General features: G+C 39.5%; 1 protein-coding gene across 1 annotated transcript; it reads left to right on the top strand.

The window, feature by feature from the left end:
• Window positions 1-354: 354 nt before the first annotated feature.
• Window positions 355-20,134, top strand: armc8 (armadillo repeat containing 8). Its single transcript, XM_035944803.2, is given in 25 exon segments — window positions 355-660; window positions 3,228-3,304; window positions 4,335-4,406; window positions 5,755-5,897; window positions 6,013-6,110; window positions 7,878-7,970; window positions 8,071-8,145; window positions 8,147-8,152; window positions 8,232-8,285; window positions 8,287-8,308; window positions 10,323-10,351; window positions 10,353-10,414; window positions 10,503-10,563; window positions 10,657-10,857; window positions 11,660-11,755; window positions 11,854-11,936; window positions 12,912-12,993; window positions 13,118-13,204; window positions 13,569-13,661; window positions 14,767-14,916; window positions 16,200-16,295; window positions 16,460-16,555; window positions 16,694-16,766; window positions 17,736-17,829; window positions 18,754-20,134. Coding segments are annotated over 25 exon segments (2,022 nt in total). The 5' UTR covers window positions 355-615; the 3' UTR covers window positions 18,788-20,134.
• The last annotated feature ends 346 nt before the right edge of the window (window positions 20,135-20,480 follow it).

The raw sequence follows: 20,480 nt of genomic DNA, 5'->3' as shown, positions 1-20,480 counted from the left end.
TTTTTTCTATTTATCATCCGTAAAGTCACGAACCTGTTCTAAAAAAACATGTTTATGTCCCTGGTTTATGGCAGCAACCGATAGAACGAATTTTCCCACCTCGTCTCCACACGGTGTACGCATGCGCAGTCAGCTTTAGCGAGCCATTTTGACCGTTGGCAGCAGATTCGGCAACAAAACGGGTCTAATGAAATTTATTGTGTTTATTTAATATACTTGTAGCTACAGTTAGTGGTTGTTAATTTGTGTTTGTTTGTACGTTAATTATCATATTATTTGAGCGCATATTTCGGATGGGTTAATTTATTGTGGCGAATCTAACCGGCAGAGACAGCACGTACGTCACATTTATAAACAACATTTACTTGATGTATAAATCCAGGTCTGTCTGACAGCTCGCAGAGTTAGCGGTCTTCTTTTCTGTTGTGTATCCGCGGCTGGTGACCACAGCTGAGCCTGCACGGGGATAATACTCACCTGTTTTTACAGTAACACCTGTGAGAAGTTGCCCGACCGAGCTGCAGTTACTTTTTAACGGCCGCTCGCAGCTGCTCTGGGGGGCGGAGTGTCCGCGGAGTGCTGCGCCGATTGGGGCGCCCATTCGGGGGAAGAGAGATGGCGTGCTTGTTGGAGGCCCCGCTCCGCATCAGTGTCCTGTCCGTGAGTGTCACTCTGTTCTTTTCAGACAGCAGTGTCAGTTTACAGAATGCTAACTCCAGCAGCGAGTGGCTAACGTCATTTAATGAGACACACAAGCTTGGAGCTGAAACTGAAGGGCTCCGGTGTTCTGTTAGCCTGCAGGCTAAGTTAAATGCTTTGCAACATGTAGCACTGTAGCGGTCCGCCTACGTAGCTCCTGGTGAGAATGATTTCTTTCCTCACATCTCCCGGGCGGGCGGGAACAGTCGGAACACATTAGAGGATACGTAAGATTTGTGTCCGCTCGGCCCAGCGGCGTAAAAATAAACACAAATCAAAGAAACAAAATAGCTGTCAGTGTCACTGGGAATGAGTTAGCAGCTAACTGCTAATAGTGACAGTGCTGTCACCAGTTTTGTGGTCATTTAAACAAATTTGAAAATGCACAGCGGAAGCTAAGTGGCAGGAATGATCTTTTATTTCCAAATATCCGACGTTATTACATTTTAATCATTGCAGCTTAATAATTAGAGAATCAACGTTGTTAACCTAGCTCCAGGTAGCATTAGCCATCATTAGCATACGATTAAGCTAGCAAAGCTAACTTAGTTAATTCACTAGTTTCCTACTCTTGAGGAGTTTTCGACTGGGTTTAAATATCTCTTCCCACCACCGACCTTGAGTAATAAGTAAAATATTGTAATTTATTGTAACAGGTGAAAGCGGCTTTCAGGTGTAACTCGGTTTAAGTTAATGGGTTTAACGAAAGCAAGTCTAACTAGCGAAAGTGAAACGCCCACATGTTGGGAACATACAGAAAAGACACCTGTACTGTGTTCAAGTCATTATGGTAGCTTATACACTGAACGAAAATGTAAAGGCAGCATCTTTTTAGATCAAAAACATGACTGTCCCATTTAAATTATTGTGGTTTAAAATGATTACATTTAGCCAATTGATTCACGTGCAAATTTTTGAGCTGTTCAGCTTGTAACAAATTCCCAACCACCGGGTTTACCCACACCTTCACCACACACAGGTGAAGCTTTAAAGGACAATGATCAGACAGTGTGACCAGTACACAGACAGTCCTTTGACCAGAGATTATAAAAGACCTACTTGTAAATGCAGCTTTATTCAAATGACATGGTGCCACAGATGACAAGAGAAAGGCGAGAATGGGTTGTTTGCAGCTGGATGCTGACATGTTAGTTAAGACTGTAGTCAGGCACTTGAATGGCTACAACTTTGACGTATAGGAAATTGTGTTAGACAGCATAATCTGCTAAATGACCACAGATCATAAGTCACCCACTAGGCCAAGGATCATTACATCTGGCTAGTCAGTCTCCCAAATCACTTGTGATGAACTACAGAGATGCTGATGAAGCTTGTATCTGCTCACGCTGTGAGGAATCACCATCAAAGAAGCTGGTCTATGATGTTGCTGCCACGGCCTTGATCTAGCGGAAAAACGATGTCAGTTGACACTAGCAAGAGGGACAACGGTTATTTTCACTGATGATCCAGATAATCTCTAGTTATCAGATGTATCCCCCCATCACTTGACATTTCAACAAAGCAACGCACATCCTCATGTCTCCAGAGTCTGCACTGTCCTTCTGTAGTAGCAGCAGAAACTGTCCCAGTCCTACTAGAACCTGCAAACTTTCCAGACATTTCACCATCCAGCATATGTGGGATGCTCTGAATGTCCAGCAATGTGATTCTGTGGCCAAAAATGGGACTTTCTGCATCCCAGATGTGTGGCTTATTACAGACTTATGGCCTATCTCCATCTGCCTATTCATTCTGTTGTAGAGATGTTGTGTGTTGAAACAGCAAATACTTTCCCCCCTATGTTGGAAAGAATGAATGGAATTCAATAAATCATCACATGCTGCATTTATATTTCTGTTCAGTACACTTTATTAGACAATCTTTTCCTTTTAAGTACAACCAGTTCCCGTGTGTGTTATTTTGTTTGTCTGGTAAAAATTTCAGGCAAAATAGGCTTAATGTGTACCAAAGCAGGTTTCTAAATAACCTTTTGAAGTCAGGTTTATGCAGGGACCCTGTGTACTGAACACTTTGTCAGTTATATGCTGGCACCAGAGGTCGGTAGTATCAGTGTGTGGTCAGCTGGTGGATGCTTCCTTCTCTGGAGTCATGTGGAAAGTTCTGGTTAAAGCTGTGAGTGATACAAATAAACTTTTCTGGTGTCACATGCAGCCACCGAGTGCAACATAAAACAGCTTTCAAAGCCTCCTGCCATGGATGCTGCTGCTGTATGTTTCAGTGTGCATGACTGTCTGTCAGTATCTGCAAGTAAAATGCTTCAATTGTAGTTATTTTATAAAGAAAGTAGCATTTCAATGGATGCTTTTCCAATGTAGACACATAGACAGCTATTTTTTCTTTGAGCTATATATGCTGGAATCTGTACTCTGTAGTTTCTACTTTCTGTTGTGTGAGAAAAACGGGTAGAGGTGCAATATCATGAAGTTTCTAGCATTGTGGCTCAAGTGTGAAAGTGTATACATAAGTGAATTTTGTAAGTAATACTTGTTTTGTTTGTCCTCATGTAGGAAGTCACCGCCACCAGTCGCCATTATGTTGACAGACTGTTCGACCCTGACCCACAGAAAGTGCTGCAGGGAGTCATGTAAGTTTGAACTGACTGTTTTGCAGTGAGTGACAGCTGCTGATTTGAGTGACCGGGTACATTGTGTATAGAAGGTGTTGCCACTGTTTCACTTGCCAGCTTACTGGAGGAGAGTGGGCTTTATTCAGCCGGTGTTTCTGCACTGCCTCTTTTTTTCCTTTCTTTTTTTTTAATGAACATTAATGAAGGTTCTGTGCTGAAATTACTGGTTGAATAATGTCCACGCTGTCCTGAAAAATCAGCTGCTAAATTATCTTTCCCAGGTTTGCTGTTAAAAGTACTAAGCATTCCCGACACTGGTGTTCCTTCAGGAGAACGACCTCTGTGTTTACATTCAGACTTCCATGTGATGGTCTATTTCAAAATGCATTTCACTGTTCAGTGCGACTTCATATCTCTGTCGGCTGCGCTGACCTGGACTCTGACTATTCCATCGTTATTTTTAACTTCTGAGGAGACCTGCTCTGGTTACCGCTCCACCAGCCGAGCACCTGACTGACTGAGCTGCCTGCTACAGCTGTACTTTCCCACTAGCTTCTCCCAGCTGCTATTTGATCTCATCTGAGCAGAAGAAGCGCACTGTGGAGAAAATGCAATGAATATAAATCAAGTGTAGAATGTGTGGTACATCTGCCTCTCTGTTCCAGTTTGGAAGTCAGCATTCTGGGTGATATAGGTTATCAGATGATCTGGCTGGTTTCCTCTGCAGTGGTTCACGCTGTCCTTAGAAACCTCTGAAGAGACTGATGACTGTTGGCTTATAAGACGAGGGGGCACCACTGTGAGAAATGCCGCTTTAGGGAAACATAATGTTCTCTTGCAGGCTAAGGCATTTATATACACTCATGTCACTTCATATACATTAACTACTCCCCTCTGTGTGTGTGTGTGTCTGTGTCTGTGTGTGTGTGTGTGTGTGTGTGTGTGTGTGTGTCTGTGTGTGTGTCTGTGTCTGTGTCTGTGTGTGTGTGTCTGTGTGTCTGTGTGTGTGTGTGTGTGTGTGTGTCTGTGTGTCTGTGTGTGTCTGCAGTGACATGAAGAATGCTGTCATAGGAAACAACAAGCAGAAGGCCAATCTGATCGTCCTCGGAGCTGTACCGAGGTACGCACTCCATCACGTCTCTACTCCCCACTTTTGACCTTTAAAAAAAAAAAATTAAAAATCATCCAAGTGCACTGACACGATGTTGTTGATACACAAGATGCTCATCCCTCTGTTTTCTCACTGTGCTGTCTGTCGCCAGCTAGAACAAGTTGTTCCGTATAACACATGCTGCTTTCAAAACCTCATCTCTGTCTGATCTCATAACAGAGGAATCACCAGCATGGCGCTCACAGCAGCACACAGAGCTCCACACTTCTTTTTTACACTGATTGCACTTAGCTTAACTTTCTCATTTAGATGCAGCCAAAATATTTTGACACACCTCTTGCCACTTAATACCTTTTTTTTTTTTTTTGTCATGGAGATTGGTAGTGTCTTAACACATTATGTAAATGAAGTGCTACAGGAGAGGGAGGCTGCTCTGCCGGTCAGGCGACTGTCGCAGCGCTGGATGAGTTGTTTCAACATTTCTGTAGGCAAACTAAAAGTCGCCTCGAGGCTGAGGTCAGGGTTGGTTTATTCTGTGTGACACGCTACTGAAAAAGACTCCCTGAGATCCCAAATGATAGTCTAAGCAGACAGATGAATAGGTAGATATGTTGATAGATTGATGCTTTGTTCATCCCCTTTAAATTTAAGGTATCCAGTAGCTCACACATAGTACATGTAAGAGAAAATAAGGTGCAAAAGGCATTTTTAGGTAAAATGTTGTCCCTTCTGCTACAATGTGTGCAGAAGGGTGTGCTTTCATGTGTGTGTTTGGTTTCAGGCAATGCAAAGACAGAATAAAAATAACAAAATACTTATTAGTCCCACAGTGAGGAAATTTGCAGTATTACAGCAGCAGAGGGGATAATGCAAGTTGAAAAGTAAACAAAAATAATTAAAAAGCACTGTTAATATTGTACAGATTCCTCCATATGTAGAAATTCAGATACTGCACAGATTCATCTGAATGTGGAAAAAACAATATTGCAGGGGTTATTTTATATGTACAAAAACACTGATATTATGCAGAATCCTTCATGAGTATAAAATATTGATTTTGCACAGTTTCCATTGATACTGCACAGTTTCTTGTATATTTAAAAAAAAAAAATTGTTCACTCTTTTAAGTGTGCAAAAAACAATCATAATGCACAATTTGAATGCACTGATGTTGCACCAGAGTGAAATATGACAGTTTTTCTGTGTTTGATCTATTAGGAAGAGTTCTGGTTGTAAAGTCTAACAGCAGGAAAGATGAAACAACAGAGTATAACTTGCTGGTATAATCTGCTACATCTTACAGGTTATTAGAAACAGTGAACTCTGTTTAATCTGTGCACATTTTCACTGTTTCCAGGTTACTCTACCTGCTGCAGCAGAGCTCGTCCAGTCTGGAGCTGAGGACGGAGTGTGCGGTGGTGCTGGGCAGCCTCGCCATGGGCACCGAGAACAACATCAAGTCCCTGGTGGACTGTCACATCATCCCTGCCCTTCTTCAAGGTTGGGGGGAAAAAAAGCACTTGCATACTCTCATGAATGTGAATCCCGCAGGAGACAACATCTAGGGTGAGCTGAGGATGCACAGACCTTAACAACACCTGTTTCCTGCCTGCAGGTCTCTTGTCTCCGGACCTGATCTTCATTGAAGCTTGTCTTCGGTGTCTCAGAACAGTCTTCATCAGTCCAGTCACCCCCGTGCAGCTGCTCTACACTGTAGGTTTTGTTTAATGTCTCCTACCTGCTTTATGTGAGAATGATGGTTGGACATAAATTATCAAGTTAGTGAGAACACTGAGTGCAGAGTAACAGCCTGAGCATTGATGACATTAAGAATTTATTATATTGTTATTATTATACCTTCAAGTGTACTAATTATATGAATGTGCACTTCAAATCAATTAATTTAAACACTAAATGATCTCCCCCTAACTTTACCTCAGGAAACTGACATAACACAGTAAGCATGATTAATCCACGTACACTAAAGGCAGTGAGTTTGTTTCTTTATTCGACAAATCTCTTCATTTTCTTGTTGTTTCTAACCATTTATTAAACATTAATTTCCATTATGCTGATTAAATTCAGATTCAGATATAATTTTATTCATGCACAGAGAAAGATAAATATATTCTACCAAAGCAGTTTACAGGAGATACACATGAGAGGGAACCCCAGGGAAGCAAAAGTGCTTATATAGTTAGGGGACCCAAGTGTACGGGACCCAAATGAAATGCCAATTAACAAAACTGCTAAAGCAAAATATTTAGGTTGGTTTTTGTTCTTAGTTCATATCATTTTTGCATTTTTATCTTTCAGTCAGTCAGTCAGTACCATCCTATATAGCACATGCAATGAGGAAACACCATAGGAGATTAAATGGAATAAAATTAGTTAAATAAAATGTTATTAAAGTAGAGATAAGATTATAAAAACAGAATACATAAATGCTAAAAAAATAAGTAATAAACTACGTTAAATAAACTAAAATATGTAAATAAATAGAGAAATCAGTAAATAACAATAGAAAATGTACAAATATGAAATAATATCTGAATTGATTTATGTTCATTCTTTTAGTAAATGTGCATGCTGTAAAGCCAAAGCAAGGAGCTACAAGACTTTAAATTTCTGTTCTATTAGCCACACTTGTAAATGTTTGCTCCTGCCATATTTTTCTTCATCATGGGCTTGCTTTTCACCGTGCCTCTATGGAAACACAACCATAAACAAAGTTTAATTTCTTGGAATATTCATTTTACAAAAATGGAAAAATTCTGGAACCAACCAAGTACAACATTTTCATAAGTGCCCACAGGATTCACCAGTAATAATAATGATAATAATATATCGTAATATAATAAACAGAGGCTTCACATACTATATATATTTAACTATATCTTTACAACCTATACAAACTTTATGACACTACTCTGTACATCAAAACTATAAAGATGTTTCAACCATGCTGAATGTATCTTCTAACAACTTGCTCCTCTGTATACAGTTGTTGAGCCATGCTGCATTTATTTGATTGATCCATGTGTGTTTTCGTTTCCTCTCAGTCTCTCCTGCAGTTCAGTTATATAGTGTCCAAATTTTTGTCACAGCTGAGTTGGTCATGGCTTCGTAGCTGTGCAGAGAACCGCGTCATTTTTGTTTTTTTCCACAATCATTTGCAACATTTCATTTTTGGAGATGAGACATGGAATAAAGTGGTTTTGGTGGAATATTATAATTTTAAACTTAGATTTGGTTAATTTTCTTGATGGAATCGCACATCATACATAATGCATTAAAGGATGTTTTATATTACAGTTTCTGGCTCTATTAAAAGGTGTATATTTGTCTATTTTTATAGGAAAGAATGGATTACAAAACTCTACATAGTGTAATAAGCTGTGCAGATGCTTCAAATAAGACAATTTTCTCTTATTCTATTTCCATTCTTTAGTTTATACTACATATGTGTTGTTTTTTTAGGACCCCACTGTGATCCCTCATCTAATGTCTCTACTGAGCAACTCTCAGAGAACCCAGGAGTACATCACGCAGATCTTCTCCCACTGTTGTAAGTATTTGTTGGTATTTACTCACACACAAACACACCAGAGTCTATTACGCTTTCATATTCAGACCCAGTCTCACCGCTGATCGGACATTTTGTTGTCTCCAGACTCCGGAGCACCAGACGGTTCTGTTCAACCATGGCGCCATCCAGAACATCGCCCCTCTGCTAATCTCCCCCTCCTTATAAGGTGAGATGTCTCCCTGGTGCTGAACATGCTGGAGGATGAAGTCTTTCACACTCTAACTTCTGTTTGTTTTCCTCTGCAGGTTCGGATGCAGGCGTTAAAGTGTTTCTCAGTCCTGGCCTATGAGAACACTCAAGGTCTCCATGACACTGGTGAATGGTGAGAAAACCTCTCTGGTTTCTTCATTTTTCTTCTCATCATTATTCATCGTGTTTCTTCTCGCCTCGTCTTTTCTCATTTCTCAATCTTTTTGTCTCCTCTTCTTTCATTTAATCTATTCTCTTGTACCATCTCTTGCATATATTTAATTTAATCTTGTGTGTTCTTTTTTATAGCATCTCATGTATTCTATCTTTTTAACTCCTTGCATATCATCTCATCTATTCTTTTTGTCTTCTTTTCTCATTTGTCTCTTCTCTCGTATCGTGTTCTCGTTTTGCTGTTCTCATTTTTTCTTCTTTTGTATCGTCTCTTTTTCTCTAGGTATCTTTTTTCTCTCATTTCATCTTCTGTGTATTCATTTATTTCTTTTTTCATATGGTCCCTTTGTGTACTCTCTCTTCTCATCTCTTCTTCTCTTGCCTTGTATCTCTTTGTGTATTGTCTAATCTATTCTTCTCTTGTATCATCTCCTCTTCTCATGTAATAGTCTCTCCTCTGGTCTTCTCTCTTCTTCTTGTTTCTTCTTCGCCCTTTTTTTTCTTGTCTCATCTATTCTGTAGAATTCTTTCTCACTCTTCTTCTCTGTAGTCTCTAGTCATCTCTTTTATTTCTGCTGGTCTTTCTTCTTGTCCCTTCTTCTCTCATCTCTTCTTCTCCCATCTTGTCTGTTCTCTTGTCTTTTCTTTTTGTCCTCTTCTCATATCGTATCATTTCCTCGCTTCTTTTCTCATCTCTTTTTCTCGTCTGTGTCTTCTGTCTTCTTTTATCCTGTCTCTTCTTCTCTCATTTCATTTTCTTGGTCTGTCTCTCTCGTCTCATTTCTTCTTCTTTCTCGTCTCTTCTCATATTGTATCCTCTCATCTCTTTACATATCGTTTCCTCTCATTTCATCTCCTGTCATCTCTTCTCTCAACTTGTCTCTTTCGTCTCTTTTTCTTTTCTCTCGTCTTGTCTCGTATTTTGTTTTTTACATCTCTTTGCATATCGTCTCTTCTCATTTTGCTCGCTTCCTTTCTGTCATCTTTTTCTCCTGTCATCTTCTTTCTTGTCATCTCTTCTCTCATCTCATTTTTTTCTTTTTGTCCTATCTCTTCTTCCCTCATCTAATTTTCTCATCTCTTTCATTTTCTCTGTCGTCTCTTCTTGTATTCTGTGTTTTCATCTCTGCATATCGTCTCTTCTATTCTTTTCTTGTCTCTTCTCTTGTATTTTGTTTGCTCAGCTTGTCTCTTCTGGTCTTTACTCTCTTCTTGTATTGTCTCATCTTCTTATCTCATCTCTTCTTCTCCCATCTTGTCTGTTCTCTTGTCCCGTCTCTTCTTTTCTTTTTGTCTCTTCTCATATCTCGTATCATTTCCTCACTTCTTTTGTCATCTCTTTTTCTCACATCTCTTCTTCCTTCTCTCGTTCTGCCTCTTCTCATCTCATTTTCTTGTCTCATCTCTTCTTCTCTTGCCTCCGTTCTTCTTTTTCTTCTTTCCTCATGTTGTATTCTCTCATCTCTTTGCATATGGTTTCTTCTCATTCCATGTCTCTCATCTCTCAACTCATCTCTTCTTCTCTTGTCTCTTTTTCTTTCTCTCTCATCTCTTCTCGTATTTTATCTTTTCATCTATTTGCATATCATCTCTTCTCGTTTCATCTCTTCTTCTCGCTTCAGAATCAGAAATACTTTTATTGATACCCAAGGGGAATCTATTGCCTTCTTCTTGTCATCACTACTCTGTTTTTCTTCTCTGGTCTGTTTTTGTCTCTTGTTCTTATGTGTCATCTCTTCTGGTATTGTATTTTTTCATCTCTTTGCTTATTGTCTCTTCTTAGCTATTGTCTTCTTTTCTTGTCTTCACTTCTCGTCCTCTCATCTGGCCTCTTCTCCTCACCTCGTCTCTTTTAGTCTCACCGCATCTCGTGTCTTCTTTCACCTTTCTTCACCTCAATTCCCTTCTCGACTTGTCTCTCGCCTTCTCTTCAGCATCTAAACCCTAACTGATCTTTATTTTTGTGCTTCCAGTGCTGGTGGATGGCGAGCTGCTCTCTCAGGGTATTTGTCAAAATGATGCAAAGGGATCAACCCGTTGAAATGCAGCTAACAGCAGCCAAATGGTCAGTAACTACACTGATTGTTATTCATTAATAAATATATTTCTTGTTTACTGTTTCTTCAAACTCACCCTTTCCTCTTCTGTCTCAGTCTGACTTACATGTGTCGAGCCGGTGCCATCAGGACAGACGACAGCTGTATTGTACTAAAGGTCAGCCAGCTGCACCTCCATCCGTCATTACAATGTTGATATATCGACTTTGTGTCCTCATTTCACACGTGTTTTTCTCTGCTGTCGGTCCAGACGCTGCCGTGCCTCGTGCGGATGTGCAGTAAAGAACATTTGCTTGAGGAGAGGGTGGAGGGAGCCGAGACACTGGCCTACCTGATGGAGCCCGACGTGGAGTTGCAGAGGATCGCCAGCACCACCGACCACCTGGTGGCCATGTTGGCCGACTACTTCAAATACCCCAGCTCGGTGTCAGCCATCACTGACATCAAGAGGGTGAGTCAGGAGGCCTTTATCATGTGACGTTGTGTTAAGAAGGTGGAACACAGCACAGATTTGGTTGAACTAAAAAAAGCTCACAAGTCTGAGGGTAAGAATAGAATCATTTCATGCTTCATTGTCAAATCTTAAAACACACTCAACTTTAGATACTAGAAATTTTTGTCTCCTCGACTAATAACGGATCTTATCTGTGTGTTTGGTTTACAGCAATACAGAGTTGTAGTCAATGTGACAGAATGAGAATAAGACAAGATAATACTTTATTATTCCCACAGTGAGGAAATTTGCAGTATTGTGGCAGGAAAGGGGATAGTGCCAAAAAAAGGAGCATCAATAGTAAAAAATGTGTAAAGTAATATGCATAGTTGTATGTATATTCAACAAAATAGGGAGAAGATGGGAGGGATATTTAGACCAGAAGAGGGATGGATGAATGGGTAATATTATGGAGGTATCAATAAGTCATACAAGTGGAGAGAATTTGGTTAGAAAACATATTTTATCATATCGTCAAAAATCACATTATGATTAAAAACTGTGGGAATCAAAATGCATGCCTTTAGTATATTTTCTCTAACTGCTCTGTAATTAAAGATTTCTACAGAGGGGTACACAGTGGTCCTATAAGTGATATATGGATGTGAAATTCCCCTAGAAAGTAAGACAATAATGTAGTTGCTATTGCATGCAGTGTATCAAAATGTGTTATTAGGAAGCAAAAAATGGAGCCTTGAACGTTAAAGCTGTCAGAATGTTTTATCTGTTGCTGACACCAGTTTTCTCCTGATGTTTGCAGCTGGACCACGACCTGAAACATGCACATGAGCTGAGACAAGCTGCTTTCAAACTCTACGCCTCACTCGGCTCCAACGACGAGGACATCCGCAAAAAGGTCTCCTCTCTGCTCTGTTTTTAGTTTGCATCTTTAATTGTATAAACATGACTGCATATTCTAATCTAATCTCCTCTTTCTTATTATGTCTCCTTCAGATCACAGAGACGGAGAACATGATGGACAGGATAGTAAGCGGCCTATCAGAATCCAGCATTAAAGTCCGTTTGGCGGCTGTCAGGTATTCTCTCTAGTCCCTGTATCGAGAACTTAAATGACAAAACTGAATTTGAGTTTACATTTAACCTAATAATCTCCAATTTAAATATACTTGTGTTACGTTTTAGCCCTCTGAAGCCACTAGCAGTTTTTGGCCATTTTTTGTCACAGTTTTACTCTCTGAGGGGTAATTTTTCACTGCAATATAAAGTCCTGCACCTCTATGGAAAAAACACAACCATAACTAGAAGGACAAAGAACTCTGAAACGTTGTCTGTGTGGAATGATACAGTTAGAATGACATAAATCATGAAAAGGAATAAACAAAAGTAGAATTTTTGATGTAATTACATATCACACATAGTACGTTCAAGTGTGTTTTGTTATGTTGTATTTGTACCTATTTTTAAAAACAAAGCATTCCTTTTAGACTCACCACTGGGTTTCCTACAGCTTGCTCATCTGTCTACAGTTTTTGAGCCATGCTGCATTTATGTTATTGTATCTTTTATTTTTCTATCAATCTCTCTTGTTGCTTCCTCTCTGCTCTGTGTAAACACTGCCTGCAGTTCAACTGACAACTCTCAAATTTTGTTGCATGTCGGTCTCAGCGGAGTCACTCATTGCATCTCAGTTGCGTTGAAGAGTGCAGATTTTTATTTTATTTATTTTTTTTTTTTTAAAAAACAGAATCTGGTGCAGGTTTTTGATGTGTAGTGAAGATATTTTGAGATAAAAAGCACAGATTTGGTTAATTTTCGTGATGGAACTACATGTTTAAGTGGTTTAACGCCTGTCGAAAAGTTAAGAATCTGACAGTTCTTTCTATTTTTACAGTTTCTGGCTCATAAATGTTGTCATTTTTGGTGCTTATTTAAAAGACAGGATTGATTTCACACCCGCCAGGAGATTTTTGGGTTTCAGAAGGCTGAAGCAAATCTTTAAATCTCTTCATTTCTACTGCATAACATGACTTTCTCCCGTGTTCCTTGTGCAGGTGTCTTCACAGTCTGTCTCGATCGGTGCAGCAGCTGAGGACCAGCTTCCACGATCACGCGGTGTGGAAACCCTTAATGAAGGTAAAGTTAGTTCTACAGAAAAGCACTTTTTAAATGTTGTATTTAAATACTTGTAATTTTAGTCATCAAGGCTGGATATGTACAAATAGCTGAATGTGAAGATAAACTGTTATGTTGTTTGCAGCTGCTGCAGAATGCCCCAGATGAAGTCCTGGTCATGGCTTCTTCTACACTATGCAATCTACTGCTGGAGTTCTCGCCCAGCAAAGAGGTACATTCACACACTTTACCCTGAATTAACAGCTTTATGCTCCTCTTATTTAGTTATTCGGCTCCAACTTTACCATTTTGGTTCATTCTCGCTGCTCTCATAGCATAATTTTCATCCACAGCAGGCAGCTGTTGAGAGGAAAAAAAGCTTTAATTATCCAATATCCACTAGACACCACCTGCTCAGCACCAAACAGCAGGCGGACACAGTTAGAGACCAGCTAGTGAACATAGTGGAGAATTTAACAGCTCAAAAGCCAGAATATTGGACACAAACATGCATAGTTTTCCATATGAGCTTTTAAGGTGATGATTTTTTCTTTTTATGATGTTCATGTTGTTGTTGTTGTTGTTGTTGTGTGTAGCCCATCCTGGAGTCCGGGGTGATTGAATTACTATGCAGTCTGACCCAGAGCGACAGTTCTGCACTGAGGGTCAACGGGATCTGGGCCCTGATGGTGAGAACTAAAGTTTCATCTCAACAGCCTTCTTTTACATTTATAGGCTTTATATGAGCATCACAATTCTGGAGCGTCACTGAAATTGTGCTTTAAAGAATGCAAATGTTTCGATCTGCTAAATGATCCTTTTCTGTCTTTTCTTCTGTTGTAATGTTTAAGCTAATATACTTACAGCTTGAATCATAATTGTTGATTAACTCCCTGAAATCCAAGTAATTTCTCAGTGTTTGTTTTTTTTTTTTTGCCCGTCACATTTTTTTCTTACATTTAGTGTGGTATCTCTACTCTAGATATGTCTAAGTTGCATAAACATATTTATTATATTTTAACCCTACAAGTAGTTTCTGGATGTTTTTTTTTTTTTTTTTTTAAATTTATGTTATAGTTTTACTCACTGTGGGCTCATTTTTCACAGCAGTATAAAGTCATATTTGTTCCTGAAATGGAACAAATATGACTAGGAGGACAGAGAACTCAGAAATGTCTTCTGTGCAGTATGACACAGTTATAATGGCAGAAATCTAAAAAAAATAAAATTACAGTTGAATTTGTCGCATTATTTATTTTCTGAGAACTGAAGATGTCTGGAATCAGCATGTGCAACATTGTCCACAAGTGTCCACAAGTGTTACTAATACTAGAAAAAAGAAGTAACTCTACTTATTGTACATATTTTACTATTTTTTTATTTGCTTTCATCTCCTCTTCGTAAATACAGCCTACAGTCCAGAGTTTTTATTACATGACTTTTCATTGCAGCTGCTAAGCATAGTCACTAATACCGTCCTGGTTATGTAGAGGAGTGCGGAATTTTTAGTTTTGCACAGAACCTAACTTGTATAATCATTCAATTTTTGGTACAATATTAAATGGAGCATGTAGAATAAAGTGATTTTTGATAATACAACTTGATTTTATGGTTGGATTTGGTGAATCTTCCCAACTGAACTGCACATCACACCAGATTATTTCAAGGACCGTGCAGTTTCTAGCTGTTAATTGGTGTAATTTTGGCCATTTTTAAAGACAATATGCCTTTTAGAACAGACTAATGCTGCCTGATACAATACTTCAATACAAACCCTTTTGTGTTTGTTTAAAGAACATGGCGTTTCAGGCGGATCAGAAGGTGAAGGTGGAGATTGTTCGGTGTTTGGGTACAGAACAGTTGTTCCGCCTTCTGTCGGACCCCGACACCAACGTCCTGATGAAAACTCTGGGTTTGCTGCGGAATCTGCTGTCAACACGTCCGGTGAGACACAAACACAGACATGATTAGAGGCTTCAATGTAGCTGTGACTGATGTTTATTTTAACCATTGATTCATAGATTTGCTCTTTTCTTTGCACTATTTTGTATCACTGTTTCATTCAAATTAAATGCTTAATGGGAAAGGCATGGCACTGCGACCCAGTGGCAACTTCATCTAGCAAAATAAAAGGATTTTCGATAAGATACCACTTCCTACATCAAAATGAATTAACTGACACACACTTCTACTCAGTAGAGTATGTAAGCGTCAGTTGGCCAAATAAAGTGTGGCTGTTGTATTTTGACTCTGTATTTGGCCCCTCATAATCACATTTGACAAATTGTACATCGTTTGAAAGTCTCACAATTTAAATAGTGTAAAGCATTTTAATTGACTAATATCACAGCAGCAACAGTTAAAATGAATCAGCCCAGTGTTAATATACAAAAGATTAAAGCTACATATCGTTTGTCTATTGTCTATTCAGCCTCTCTGACTAACAAATCATCAACCACACATGTAGAATAAACCTTCAAAATCAGACAATTGTTATATTCTGTGTTAATCAACTAAAATCCAAAATTTACATTAAATGTGAACCAAACGCTCGATGGAGAGAAACTGGAACATCTTTCTCTATAAGCTGCAGCTCTCTTGATCTCACAGTGTTCTTGTTGCCAACGTTCACGTGACATCAGAGCAAGTCGGGAGTAAATTGGTCAGAAACTTCACCGGCTGTATTGTGTGTCAAATGCTGGTGATCGAGCCAAACATCAGACTCCGAGGCAGCTGCTCATTCTTTGTTTGAGGACTAAACTACCTGCTAGTCAGATGTTACGCAAATGTGTTACATGCCTGATGTAGATAAGTAACAGAAGACTTCAAATGAGGCTTTTCAGACAGGGAAGAAGCAGAGTTTCTGTAGGAGAGAACAGCTCAGTTTACAGACATTTTATAAGCACAAAAAAACAGCTATGTAACAAACTGAAGGAAAGGAGATATATACGGGCTCTTTAACATGAAACACATTTGCACACATTTGCAGTATTTGTAATCTGTGCCGCTGCCACAGTATGGAGCTTTTATGTCCCGTCATAGAAACTGTAGTATTTCACCTCAGGACCGACCTTAACCCTCGAGTGTGCCTTCCTTTCTCACCTGTTGTGTAGATATGAGCAGACATGACCTGGTCTGTGCTGAGTCTGAATGAATTCTCCATAAACACATCATGCATACTGATTTGTCCACTGTCTCTCCCTCACCCTTGACCCTGCTGCCGTCAGCACATTGACCAGATCATGAGCTCTCACGGGAAGCAGATCATGCAGGCGGTGACCCTCATCCTGGAAGCAGAGCACAGCATCGAGGTCAAAGAGCAGGTGAGCGCCGCCTCCGTTTCACGCTTACAAATGACTTCCATACATCTGGCTGCCGCAGCAGAAAGCCACACTGCAGATATGATCCATGTCAGGCATGTTGTGGCGTCACAGTCAGTTTAGATTCTGAATTAAAGCACTGATTTTACACTTTGATTGTGTCTCAGACGCTGTGCATCCTCGCCAACATCGCCGACGGCAACACAGCAAAGGAACTCATCATGACCAATGACGACATGCTCCAGAAAATCAAATACTACATGGTACTGTGATAACATCGTCTGCTGCTGCTCTCTTTTGATCAGAATAAATGTTTGATGTCGCAGCAGCGTCTTTCCCTCCTCACTGTTTTCTGCGTTTTTGTTCACTCGTGGTTTCTTCATGTTCCGTTCGTCCTGCAGGGGCATTCGAATGTGAAACTGCAGCTCGCCGCCACTTTCTGCATCTCAAACCTTATCTGGAACGAAGAGGACGGTAAGAGACGCACCACACGAGGGAGACGAAAGAAACGGACCAGGTTCAGATAAAGTAGGGAGCTGAAGTCTTTTCATGTGTCCTGAAATGTTGCAGGTTTGAAGGTGTTGATGCAGAATTTAGTACAGATTTAGGAGATTTATTAGTTCTTAGAGCCTGACGGACACACTTTGCATCCAGATTTACATCCTTGGTTCTCAGTTAAATTGCTCTCTAAGTATTTATTGCAGCAAAACATAATATAAGCAGACAGCTGGAGCTTTTCAACAATTGCTTGTCTGTGCGATAAAATGTCACCAACAAAGATAATCTTGAATTTACATACATTTTAATCAAAATTGCAACTTGCTTACAGCTCTCTATCTACACACACATTACTTGCTGCCTAGATGTGTTATTATTTAGATATGTTGGTATCATAACACAAAAAAAGATCAAGACTGACTGGAGCCTGCTGCATATTTGTGCACACCAAAGTAATAACATTACAAAGACAACTCAAATCTGAGTAATATCTTTACTAATTTTGTCACTTTTCTTGCTTCTGGTTTGAGTAAATCCCTGTCTGTTCATAACTTCTTCAAAATAACCAGCAGAACTCACCATTTCTACAGACTAGTTGTTTTCTGTACGACATTGTCTCTATGTCCAACTGTATGCGAAAAATTAAAACAAAATAATGAATTGAAGATCATCCTTTATTGATGCCACGGTGGGGAAATTTGCAATGTGACAGCAGCAAATGAGTAGTGCAAAAATGTTGGCGCATCAATACAAAAAATAAGCAAGAAATATACAAAAATATGGTTGCTATTGTACTGATTCTTCCATATGTAGGAAACTAGGTATTGTAGAAAGTACTGATATTATACAGCCTCTTTTAAATGTACAAAATATTCATATTGCATCAGTGTTGCGGCTGAGTGAAATACTACAGTTTTACTAATGTTTTTTTCTGTGCTCCTTCAGGTTCTCAGGAGCGTCAGGACAAGCTGAGGGAGATGGGCTTCGTGGACGTTCTGCACAAACTGACCCAGGCCTCGGACCCCAACCTCAGTGACAGGTTGGACACAGCAGCAAATCACTAAACAGAACATTCCTATCAGATATCGATTAATCCCCTGAATACCAAACAACTTCTGGGTGTTTTTTATTTGCTCCCGTCACATTTTTCTTTACTATGGGCTCATTTTTCACTGTGATATAAAGTGCTGCACGTCTATGGAAACAGAACAACCATCAATAGAAGGAAAATCATTCATCAAAAAAAAGGAAAAAAAAATGTTTCTAGAAATTGAAAGAACCTGGAATCAACATTTTTCCAAGTGCCCACAGATGTTACCAATACTAGAAAAAAATGGTGACTCTACATACTTTAGGTATTTTGATACTTTTCTTTTTAATTTGTTTCCTTCTTTGTCTCCTGAGCGCAGAATTTTTGTCTTCTTCAGAATCTGTTTAGTGCTAGTTTATTTTTGACAGTTTTTTTCAAATGAGACAAGCATTACTGTTATATTTTTGTAAATGTTCAGCAATGTGCAATGTTCAGTAGTGCAACGTCAGTCACTCTACTGGTTTCAATAGTGATCTTTCTAAACAAGCTATTCTTAGAACAATCATTTTTGCAGTTATCTGCTTTTCTGTTGCCGTTCCACTTGTTGTGCTACTTGCACATGTTGTACTGCTGTTCACAGGACATTTTAATTTCCTCATTCCACTGTATACTTTTACTGTAGTATATTTGTGCATTTGAAACACCTTTTCACTTCAGTACATTTTTATTCACAATATATTTTGCACTTTATTCTGCATTTTGTACTTTTATTCTATTCTATAAGCCATATCACTGTTCTCATAGGTTACACTTGTACATATTACTTTTTTTTACTAGATTTTATACTCGCAGTTCTTACTATATCTTGTTTTCACAGTCTGTGCCTCTGGCAGTTCTGGTGATATATTTTAAAGATAACTGTTTGTGTCTCAGGGCGAAAACGGCGATGCAGCAGTACCTGGCATGACTACAGTGGGCAGCGATCCTCTACTGCCAGCAGAACTAATAATTGTCGGGAGGACACCAGCCACTGGTTCTTTCATTTCTCGTTTCGTTTAACCTTGAGGCTCGTTTTGTTGCACAAAGACACCTTCTTGGGACCTGTGGCGGACCTCTCCTCACCTCCCTCCAGCACCTCAGCCCAGCCTCAGCGGTTCTGCTCACTCCTAAGCTCCTCTCGGAGACTATTACACCGCGGTTGTTGGGAAATCAACGGTTCGGAGGGCGTCACTTGTTGTTTTTTGTTAGTTTTTTTTTTTTTTCTTTCTCTTTCTTGAAGTGAATCCTTTTGGGACTTTGTGATTTGCAATCTTTGGGGGTTTTTTTTGGAGCCGCACGACACCACCAGCACCGGTGTTTTGGTGGGTTTGGACTCCCGGTTTGTGGAGATTCTGGTCTCAGACAACTGATTACAAGAGCAGGGCTGATGGACAGCAAAGCCTTCCCAGTTTTATTTTTTTAATTTTGAATTAATTTTAATGTTTCCTTAAGGCATCGCAGAGCAAGGACACATTTGGAGTAAAAACAAACACAGACTGCCTATTTTGAAATTTTGGGTGTTTTCTTTTTGTGGATACATACCTCGTAAATATATAAATATATATAAATATAAACATAAATATATATTTTTGGATTTTTATTTCCCCCGACCCTCCTGTTTGTTTTCGTCCCCTCTGAAGTTGGTGACGTCGACAGCGAGGTGAACTCTCTGCAGCCTGATCATGTACCTGAACATCGCCTGTGGATGCGAATTAGGAGCAGAAATGTGGTTTTTTTTTTTTTGTTGTTTTTTTTCCCCCCTCGGTTTGTCTTGTTTAGTTTCCTCACCGCTGTGGTGCTGCGTGCACTGGAGCCTGTCACTTCTGTCCAGCATCCTTATGATCCCAATGGGAAACGTAGAGTTAATACTTGTTACTCCGACCTGCCCAGGTGTGTTAATGAACAGGCACAAGTACACAGAACACGACAGAGGATCCTCGTATCCTCACACCTCCGGATCGTGTCTGTTGCTGTCTCTGCATTCTGTGCAGCCCTCGATGCTCTGTGTGTTGGTCAAAAAGGGATAAATGAAGCTCCCAGGTTTCTCTCCTCTGAGGACGGACGGAGATGGATGAAATAAATGAAAAACCGTTTGACCCCTGGAGGGTGAAGCACCGAGTGCATCCACAGCAGCAGAATCAGATGTTTCATCCCTCTGTTATCTAATTTCTTCTCCCATCAGGATATTTCGAGTGTTGTTCCCTGACGTTTCAAACATTACTGAAGCTCTGATAGAATGTTCATCATTAAAAATATATGCAGACCTGAAGAAGGAGTTTCTCTGTGTTGCGTGTGATTTCTATGTGGTTACTTTATCAAGCTAACTGTAACACATATATAGATGTTTTCTGGCTGCTGTGGACGGTAATGCAAGTTGAAAATGTTTCTGTGAGCTGTCAGGAGATCTAGAAACTAAAAGTGATTGTGCTGAAGGAAATTGTTGAATTCTTTATTTGTCACAATCGTGAGTTAGTCAGTTATTCAGTTTATCAATTCAACTTTATTTGTTTAGCACCTTTCACACAAATGACAAAACTAATCAAATCAAATCAAACTTTATTTATAGAGCGCTTTTCATACAGTTAAAAATGCAACGCAAAGTGCTTTACAACATTAAAAAC

Source organism: Amphiprion ocellaris, unplaced genomic scaffold (assembly GCF_022539595.1).
Source record: "Amphiprion ocellaris isolate individual 3 ecotype Okinawa unplaced genomic scaffold, ASM2253959v1 Aocel_unscaffolded157, whole genome shotgun sequence".
NCBI classification, from domain to species: domain Eukaryota; kingdom Metazoa; phylum Chordata; class Actinopteri; family Pomacentridae; genus Amphiprion; species Amphiprion ocellaris.
The sequence above is the reverse complement of the archived record's forward strand: the minus strand, read 5'-3'. Positions and strand labels throughout refer to the sequence as shown.